At 43.3% G+C, this 9,919-nt stretch overlaps 1 protein-coding gene across 2 annotated transcripts; it reads right to left on the reverse strand.

The window, feature by feature from the left end:
• Positions 1–167: 167 nt before the first annotated feature.
• nmu (neuromedin U) lies at positions 168–9,007 on the reverse strand. 2 transcript variants are annotated; one of them, XM_011614551.2, is made up of 10 exons: positions 8,944–9,007; positions 3,467–3,685; positions 2,994–3,043; positions 2,875–2,922; positions 2,743–2,796; positions 2,638–2,667; positions 1,910–1,984; positions 1,297–1,350; positions 1,185–1,222; positions 168–754 (listed from the first exon to the last, which is right to left on the reverse strand). In XM_011614551.2, exons 2-9 carry the CDS (start codon positions 3,612–3,614, stop codon positions 1,187–1,189), a joined length of 495 nt encoding a protein of 164 aa, XP_011612853.2. In that variant the 5' UTR covers positions 3,615–3,685; positions 8,944–9,007; the 3' UTR covers positions 168–754; positions 1,185–1,186. The 2 variants fall into 2 exon arrangements, with proteins under 2 accessions (XP_011612853.2, XP_029684166.1); XM_029828306.1 differs by lacking the exons at positions 1,910–1,984; positions 8,944–9,007 and having other exon boundaries at positions 3,467–3,787.
• Positions 9,008–9,919: the final 912 nt, after the last annotated feature.

The following is a 9,919-nucleotide window of genomic DNA, read 5'->3' on the forward strand; positions in this document are numbered from 1 at the left end:
GTGCATTTTGCAGGTTATTGCCATAGGCGTTATAAGGACCAGCAATTATGAACTAACTGCAGCTTGTTTATTTATGTTGAGCTAAACCATATTTAAAGCACAGGCACACGTGCACGCACACGCTTTCAAAACAATTGACAAAAAAAATATCACAATAATATCACAATCACAATAAATATCAGTACACTTTGTTTAGATTATGGCGGTACAATGAAAAATCAACTTCATGTGGGTGAAAATGGTGACATCTTCTGTCAATTTCAGTAATTACACAGTCAGCCTAAAATATAAAACAGTAAAAGACTATCCTAAATTTTGGCTTACCGATCTCCAAGATGGTGCATTTAAATTGTAGACTGTGGTTCAGGTCTTTTATTATTGCATTAAATTACATCAATGGTTAGTTAGGACAAGTGACTCAAAAGCAAAAAAATAAATCAATGATTGTAATGATATGCAGTAGATTGGTTACATTGCTTACATTTTTTTTATAAATGTAGATTTATAATTACATTTATACATTATTATAAATGTATTTTTTCCCAGCATATCAAAAATACACATCACTACTGGGCCACTTTATAGCAGGTTTAATGCAAATGACACATAAACCACAAAATATTGTCTAACAATTAGAAAGTGAGGATATTTTGGACTGTACAGTTGATATCTTTGACTGTTCAGGATGGTAGACCACAGCTCTGCTCTCGGGTCTGTGTCGTGTCTGTACACCAAGCTTGAGAGGATGAAGAGGCTGTCAAACAGTGATACGACTAAATTAAAAAGATTTCTCTGGCTCTGTAAGCACGGCTAATCGCCATGCTGGTAGATCATTACACTGCGGACAGCAGTGGCTATACACAAGACTATACAAGAAGCGTAAAATGAAAATTTTACAAAAAAAACACCCATTTAATTATTACACAGTATTGTATATACTGTACTTGCATACACAAATTAACAAAAAAAAATGCACGTGTGTTGCTCTTTTCAGTTGTGATCATGTACTAGAAAAAGATTTATTTTCAGTGTATCATACACACTGTGAAACCTTCTCTAACAAACACTGAAAACCAGCATTCTTTAAGCCAAACGAGCAGCAACATTTGATTCCACCTTTCAACCCATCAATGTTTTAATCCAGTCCCTTAAACTCTTAAATGTACACAAAACAAAGGCATTACCTTTACTCGTATTCTATGGACCGTCTCCCATTTCGTGGCTGTAAGTGCAAATTACCATAATTATCTTTTTTTAAATATAAAGGAGCATATTTCTTTGAATGCATTCTTATACCCGGTAGAGGAAATAACCTCTGTTTTGGATTCCAGCAGGTCCATGGAAATCAGTCTGTAGTAACACAAAAACACAAAGGATTTCGTTACAAAAGAAAAACTGTCCTTTTTCTCCCCCCAAGCAGTCTTAAATAGACCTTAAATACTCACTCACGTCCAGGTTTTCCTGGACAAACACCCTGCCTTTCTCATCCACATCACTCCCTCTCTGTCCATCTTTCCAAATGTCAGCGCTTGATAGCAACTCTAACCTGTCAGCTGCACTAATTTTAGACTGTAATTGCGTGCAGCCTGGTAAAAAACAACTAATGTAGCTGGTACAGGATAGAGGAGAGCTGTGTTATTGAAGCACAATTATTGACAAGGAAGCGCAGGAAGAGGGAAAACAAAGATCAGATCCAGCACAATTTCACAAAACACAACATGCAAAACTGTGCAAAGTGTGTTCTGTCACATGTTGACGGGTTCTTCCTCAAATGTGCTGAAAGTGTGACGCAAAATAAGATTTCCCTTGGAACTGCATCACAGAGTGTATTCTAATAAACAGAGCGACACCTTTCCTCATCAATCAGCCGCCGTGAAGCCGAAGCAGAACTGATGTGAGTGGTACATACGCGCATCACGAGTCCTTTCTCTCGTCTGGTATGGAGTTGGGGGACGAGACGCAGGAGAGGGTGTGACGGGGGGGTCTGACAAACACAGACAGATACAAGGAGCCAGACACGCAAAGAACATGAATAGCAGCCCCATCACAAGAAAGTGCAGGATCTGGAGTCTTCTGAGGCAGAGACCAGGTCTCTCGACCACACAGGCAAGACCATGCGACACAAAAACACAACTGATATAAATGTAAAGGCTTCCTTGGCGCACACATTTCCTCAGTACCATCTTAAATTAAATAAAAAAGCATCACATGAGAAATATATTAGTGCAGCAAATGAGTGAGTAGACATCCTGGGATGTTTTGGTTTTTATTGAACATACATACACACCTAAAGACTACGAAACTAAGTAAGGTGGAATACACATATTTTAATTTGTACTTACTGCAATTCTCCTTTTATGATGTGCTGTGCAAACATTCTGTGTTGTCATGCGTGTAAAACAACTTGGCGGGCTGCGGAAAAAATTGCCCATTTCGGGCAATTTAGCATGCAGGGCAACGAACAAGGGAGGCAAGCGCTAATATATATAGTAACTATTATTAAATCCACGTTAATGCATGCAGGCATTTATGTTCTCCAATAGTGCGAGAGGTACATAGATGCCTACATGCAATTTATACACATCCATATCTAATATAACAACCTCATGGAAAATGATAGAAATGAGTAGAAGTTACCCTTTTACTGTTTTCTCGCACTGGCAGCTCCTGAGGAGATCAAGTTGAAAACTGTCACGCTCAGTCAGTGCCACAGTCTCAGCTCAGACTATGAAGTATACGTACTTTTGACTTCTGAACCAGCATCAGAACGCAGAGTTCTCCTAAGGCATCGGTGACCTTAACCAAAAAGAAGAAACCAGTTACTGCTCTGTAAAAGATGCCTTAGCTGTGTGTGGGAAAAGAGAATCCCCCCACCTGAAATGTCAGGTCTTCAGAGAGGTACGATGAACACGCGGCGCCTATCTGTGGAGCATCACAAAGGATGAGGAAGTTGACAGAGAGGAAGAGACGAAGACTAAGGTGCAGCCTCATACCTCGCTAAACAGCTCATCTGTCATGATTTTCTGGGCTTCTGCTGGAGCACCTTTGGTACCATGCAATCAGATAACAAAACAGTTCATTCGACAGGCTTAATGTTGCTGTTTGAGTGTCAGTCTCACATCCGATTGCAGATGTTTGTTCACAGGGATATTGCAGGGGAGGTCACAGGAGTTTTAGGTTGTTGCAGAAAAGAGTTTTATGCAGAGGAGGCGTTTGAAGAAGGGAAATCGTGCCTAAAACAGCCATTCAAATCTTTGCATATTTGTGTTTTTAAAGCAGAAGCGGTTGCACTGAACCTCAGCAGTGACAAGTACAGAACTGAAATTTTGTGTAAAACATAATCCACACAAATTCAACTCAAAGAAGGACACTTTGCAAGAGACTAAAGTGTTTAACACTTTGTTAAAGAAATGAACAATAAATGCACAGAGCAAGAACAACCCGAGTAGATAAATATTTGACTCACTATAGCAGACTGGGATGGTGAGGATCAGCAGGGCTGAGATCAGGATGATGTTGGCGGGGCTGAATGGACTCACGCTGCCGCCGCCACCGTTGGGTCTGCTGGAGGCTCCGCGCTGCGCGGCCTGACTTTGGCTTTGGAAGGTCCTCATCTCCCCAGTCGGTGTCTTTTTCCTTTGTGTTTGCTTGACTTCAGTCTAATGAGAGCTTCCGGTCTCACATCCTAGAAATATGAAGGCTCTTGTCACACAAACACAAGCAAAAACACACACACCCCTCGCTGACTCGCCAAGTGGTTGCGTCATTACGCGCGCACGAAATTGTAGCTGGAGGTATGCGAGGAGGTCGCCCGGTGAGGTGCGCACACTCTAACCAGAGAGCTAACTGAAGATCTTTTTACCGCAACAAAGTTCATTTTTCCATGTTTGGACAGAATGACGGTTTTAAAGAAGAACAATAGAACGGGGAAACATGTTTGGTGACATTTTTATGAGAGAAAGGAGATGTTGACTCGGAATCCAGAAGCAGAATGATGACAGTAAAGGCAGCACAATCATCTGATCTCTGAATCACTCTAAAGTTAGATTGTTTCACATCAGACTGCACATAAACTAAGAGAAAGCCAGGAATGATCACCATTAAAATGAAGATAAAAGCATCCCTCAGCTAAATTACACCTAGATTACACCTTGCTGTCCTTTCTGCTACCTCACCTGCCTGACACACCCTATAAAGTTGAATTTAACCTTGGAAATGAGCAAAGATACTGTCCTAACCTAGCTGTACACTGTGCGCATCAACCATGGCAAAGGCTGACTACAACACTATTGAATATCATAAATCATGGAAACTTATGTTGCTCTCCCTTGCTGATGTGACGGGTGTAATTGGGACCCAAAAGCAGCACTCTGGAAAGCAGGGACCTTTATTAGTACACAGGCTAACAGGAACTCAGGCAGACAAGGAAACACAGGAAACAGTCTGTTCTTCAGGCTCGGGGCCCACACAAAGTCTATGGGTTTCAGGCTCAGGGATTGGGTTGAGCTGAGCCAGAATGCGGAACCGAGGGGGAGGACAAGAACCCTCGGAACCGTACAGTTCCGTCTAGATCAGGCAGGGGTGACAGAGAGGGGCTTACAGGAGATGAGGCCGAAAGAAGTAGCAGAGCAGACTGGGGATGAGCGGCAGCAAAGTCGGGACCAGGTGAGCAGACAGGAACCAGAAACGCTGAGGCAGAAGTCATGGTCAGGGACGGAAGGCTGGTGAGTTTACCGGGAGACAGGTAGGTCAGAGGCAAACAGGTTCGGCAACAGGAGGTCAGACAGGTAAGAAGTGCTGGAGAGTCTTGCATGGAAATGCTGAAGAACAATCTGGCAAAGACTGAGAGTGCAGGGGAGGCTTATAAGCAGGGCTGGTTGGGAATGAGCTGCAGCTGTGGTGGCAGGTGAGTGGAGTTGAACTGACGGGGTGGGAGTGGCTGGCAGGTAGAGTGGAGCAGAGGCAGGTAGGGTGGAGCAGAGGCAGGGAGAGCGGAGCAGAGGCAGGTAGGGCGGAGCAGAGGCAGGGAGGGCGGAGCAGAGGCAGGGAGAGCGGAGCAGAGGCAGGGAGGGCGGAGCAGAGGCAGGTAGGGCGGAGCAGAGGCAGGGAGAGCGGAGCAGAGGCAGGTAGGGCGGAGCAGAGGCAGGGAGAGCGGAGCAGAGGCAGGTAGGGCGGAGCAGAGGCAGGGAGGGGGGAGCAGAGGCAGGGAGAGCGGAGCAGAGGCAGGGAGGGCGGAGCAGAGGCAGGTAGGGCGGAGCAGAGGCAGGGAGGGCGGAGCAGAGGCAGGTAGGGCGGAGCAGAGGCAGGGAGGGCGGAGCAGAGGCAGGCAGGGCGGAGCAGAGGCAGGTAGGGCGGAGCAGAGGCAGGGAGGGCGGAGCAGAGGCAGGTAGGGCGGAGCAGAGGCAGGGAGGGCGGAGCAGAGGCAGGGAGGGCGGAGCAGAGGCAGGGAGAGCGGAGCAGAGGCAGGGACAGTGGAAAATTACTGAGGGAGAGGGACAAGAGGGACCTGGGGGAATGGAGCTGTGACAGCTGACCTGGCATTGATAAACTTATCTGTTATCCATTTTCTTGTTTGAGCTGCTGTTAATTACCAACAGCAGTTGCAACAATAGAAACATCTTCCAGTAATTATCGTGCCTTACTCAAAAAGATGCAAATATTTTTGATTTCTGTGGAACGAAAGTAACATTAGTTACTTTAACATTACGCTACATAGCCATTCACACCTTATGTGTTTTTACAATTTACGTCACACATTTATGCTTACTATCTTAAGCTTTCGTATTCCCAGGTCACATGACCATTATGAGCTCGCCCCCTCCTTTCTAATAAAAAATCCCTCATCAGAGAGGGGAAATGACTCTATTTACACTTTTAATCAGACAGACACACTTGCAATCATTGAGGAAGTGCCAGAGAGAGCTCTGGACAGCTGTGCTGAGTAGCTGGATGTTTGACAACTGATGTTTGACACCTTGCTCAAGGGGCGTCTCAGCACACGAACACCCACTTTGGACTCGAGAAGAAACCCTCCAACTCCCAGCCCACTCCCTGAAAACTACTAAACACCTTCTGTGCAGCCTTTACTGCCATTTCTACTATTTTCTCCACGCCAAGAAGGGTTGAATTTAAGTTTGTCATTCATTGGCAATAAAGTCTGTTCTGTTCTGTTCTGTTCTGTTCTGTTCTGCTAATCAGAGTCAACCCATAATTATCAATGTGGGATGGGAAGATGTGAAACAGAGAGAAAAGTCACCAACAACATGTTCAAAATGTTCAAGTTTGAGCTCTTATAACAAAGAATCCCAAACCGATAAAATAATTCACTAGCCAGATAAAGAGTGGATTAGTTTATTCTCTGTAAATAATTCTGACTGAAAATTCTGGTTTAATGATATAAAAAAAGCTATTTCTGTTGGGAGCTGCACTATAATGCCTGATCATTTGTATTGAGATGTTTGTTTTTTGTTTTATTGACATTAGGAGTACTGGAGAACATGCGCGAGTGTGTTCAGTGACTGATTTTATGTGCTTTTCTTACACTTCTTAATATTCTCTTTAAAGTTTAACACATTTTGCTGTATCTTTTGTCCTGCATTAGTCCTCCATATGTTGACAAAACCTCAGTGTGGAGTACAGCGATGAGGAGTTATGACATTTGTTAAATTTGTGCAATGTTTTCTGACACAGGGGAAAATGTGATGCATTTAAACTGCAGACCAGGATCCCCGCATTTGTCACTTTTATTTTCGGTGCTGTAGGTGCACACGCAGTCTTGATTCATCCCCTTCGTTTCCCTTCAACAAAGCATCATTTTATGGCATCAATAAACAGAATAAATAAAAGTCAGCGCTGAGACAAACAGTCGTGGCCTCCCTTCACGTTTGTCTGCAGAGATCAGACATGATTGCGTTTGAGGGCATCTGTAACAGTAACGGATGGAGGCTCCTGCTAAATGAGCAGTTCCACAGAACCGTTTGCTGTCATCCCCACCCTTGTCATCCTCCTACACTGGCCTCTGCAGCCTCTTCAATCAATGACTCTCAACAGGAAGACACCCTGACATAATAAGATCCATTATTTTTGGAACGTTCAAGTTAAATCCATTTGAGTGGATCCGAGGCTGATGCCACACTTGTTTCCTGAAGGCTCTGGGGAAAGTCCTCAAAGGTTGCAACCTTTAATCAAGTTTCCCGTTAGTTGACTGGCATTTGAATCTGTTATTGGCTTGTTTGAGAGGGAAACCCCAAAGGTCCTCATCCGACATGTTGCTCTCTGACAAAACAGTCAAGGTCACGACCAGATGCTGACTCCAGGCGGGTTTACATTCGTCTAGAGCAGGGGTCGGCAACCCAAAATGTTGAAAGAGCCACATTGGACCAAAAAAACCAAAAACCAAATCTGTCTGGAGCCGCAATAAATTAAAGCCTTATAAAAACCTTATTATGAAGGCAACACATGTTGTAAGTGTCTATATTAGCCTATTTTTAAAATAATCAGTAGGCTACGAATACATAATGAGCAATCATGATTAAATGTTTGTTTTCCCTGCAGCATCCTGGAGAGAATGAGGCACCACGTGACCACTCTGCTGCACGATGGTGCTTTAACTTCCATTGTAATGAGATCTTGAAATTAAATACTTATTATACACATTTTTACAGCAAAACTTGAAGAATGTTTGTTGTGTTTTTCCTCCTACAGAAATTATATTAAAACAAAACATATATTCACACCATCTTTTTACATTTTTATATTTTGAAAAAGCTCCAGGGAGCCACTAGGGCGGCGCTAAAGAGCCACACGCGGCTCCAGAGCCGCGGGTTGCCGACCCCTGGTCTAGAGAGTTCACGTTTCGCTAATGAGCAAACAACAAACTTGAAATAGGTTAAGGCTGGCATAGTGTACAGGAACATCTGCACTGAGTATAGACTGGAGGTCCCAGGGTCCAGGGAGAAGACACCCCCGAAAGTGCTGGAGAAAAAGCAGGCCAAGATCCTGTGGGACTTCCAGATCCAGACTCAAATCAAATTAGATGTGCACAGATTCATCATTTCCTCTTCATTCAGAGCAATGCTAAATGAATGAAAACATGCAACCAGCAGTGGCGTCAACCCCCCCAGTGATGAATGTGAAGTGTTTCACATAGATTTGTTCCCATTTCCTCCGTTTGCTGTTTATTATATTTCCTCTGAATTATTCCTTAAATTAGGGTGTTTTGATAATATTAGCAGCATTAGCAAAATACCATCCTACAGTTCTTACATTAAATTTCCAAACGTGGTAGGACTTTTTGAGATAAAAGGCATCAATGGCATTCTGAAACATTTCTAATCAGGGTTTGTTGCATGTTCCAAAAAAGTATAAACTTCCTAAATCTCAGAGTTGGAACCTTCCAGCCAAACCTGACCATTCATCAAATGTAAAGATTTTTAATAGTTAAAAAATATCCATGTTTTTATGGTTTAGATTAATGTTAACTTTGTTTTCAAAGTCAAGATCTATTGATTGGACAGCTCATATGTCAACATGCATACATGAAGATTGTTGTATTGTTGTACACACACACACACACACACACAAAGCTTCTCTGCAACAACATCGTGGTATGATGGTGGTAAGATAATCAGTGAATACGCATTTTTTTCATCTTCAGTTACTGTCAAATGTCTCTCAGGCTGCTTCTCACTGTTTATGGTTTCTGAAGAGGGAATTTGTTTATGTCTCTACACTCAAAGCTGGTGTTTTGGTTTATGTCATAGCTTTTAGACATGCCCACCACTCTGACCATCCCTGAGAGCAGGCAAACATCCAGGAGAATGCTCTCGCATGCACGCACCCTTTAAATTACATGATTACCTCAAAACAAAATCACAGAAGCTCTGAAAGAGGAAAGAGCTTTACATGCAGCGTTGTTCATGTAATAGCAGCTCTCATACTTACTTCACTTTGGGAGGTCAGCTTGTTCTTCAGCGTGTGTAATCTGGCAGTGAAGAGCTAAGAAGTCACCTCAGGATGGGGTTGCTAATGCGAGGGCACAGTTTTCAAACAGCTGCCCGAGTCTGTTTGGCTTTGGGCTGTTTGCATTGACGCAGTCAGGTGTCAAGAGACAATGGAACAGAGGAAGAGGAGGACACTCCAGTCAGTAAGTGGTCTTCTCTGTCACAAAAGCTCCAAATTGTAAAAGATATGTGGAGTTATTTAAAAAAGTTGCAGCAGGCGGTGACACAATAAGACACCCTATACACAAACACCTCTGCGGATCTGCATCTACAGTCAGTTTTACTCAGAATTCATCGCATCTAAAGAGCATCTGATGGTGACTTCTTGAAATGCATTAAAGGCCTGAATCAAATGTCAACCAGATAGCAAACGTTTCTGTTTCTACGCAGAAGTTATTATATAATTCAACTAACCTTCCATCAACAGAGAGAATGTCAAATGTAGATTACACAGATGTAATCACCTTCCCCCTGACACAGTGCAAAAAGCCCTTTTGATTGTAAGTGACATCTGCATGTCACCCACTGGGCACATCAGTGGGGCTCCCTCAATGAGTCGGTGTTCTCCCACCACTGCAGCAAGCATACTTGTATCTGGTTGCTTCTCTGTTGGTTTTGCTCTCATTTCTGAGATCTGTCATCTTAAAGTTACTGTTTTTGAGTCAGAATCAGCCTGTTTTAAGAACATCACCACTATTAGGACCTCTGACAACTTTGCACAGAGTGGCATAAACAGGGAATGAATCATGAGAGCAGCAAAACATAGGGCCAAGCAGAAATGTTAATGGCGTGTGCCTGTTGTGTAATATTTGCACGCACCATGGAAGTGGACACATGGCCCGGTGGAAAAATTGCTTTGTTTTATAGACTTAATGGCTCACATCAATCATCTTAGAATGAAAAAAGGAAATGATGAT

This window comes from Takifugu rubripes, chromosome 20 (assembly GCF_901000725.2).
Source record: "Takifugu rubripes chromosome 20, fTakRub1.2, whole genome shotgun sequence".
NCBI classification, from domain to species: domain Eukaryota; kingdom Metazoa; phylum Chordata; class Actinopteri; order Tetraodontiformes; family Tetraodontidae; genus Takifugu; species Takifugu rubripes.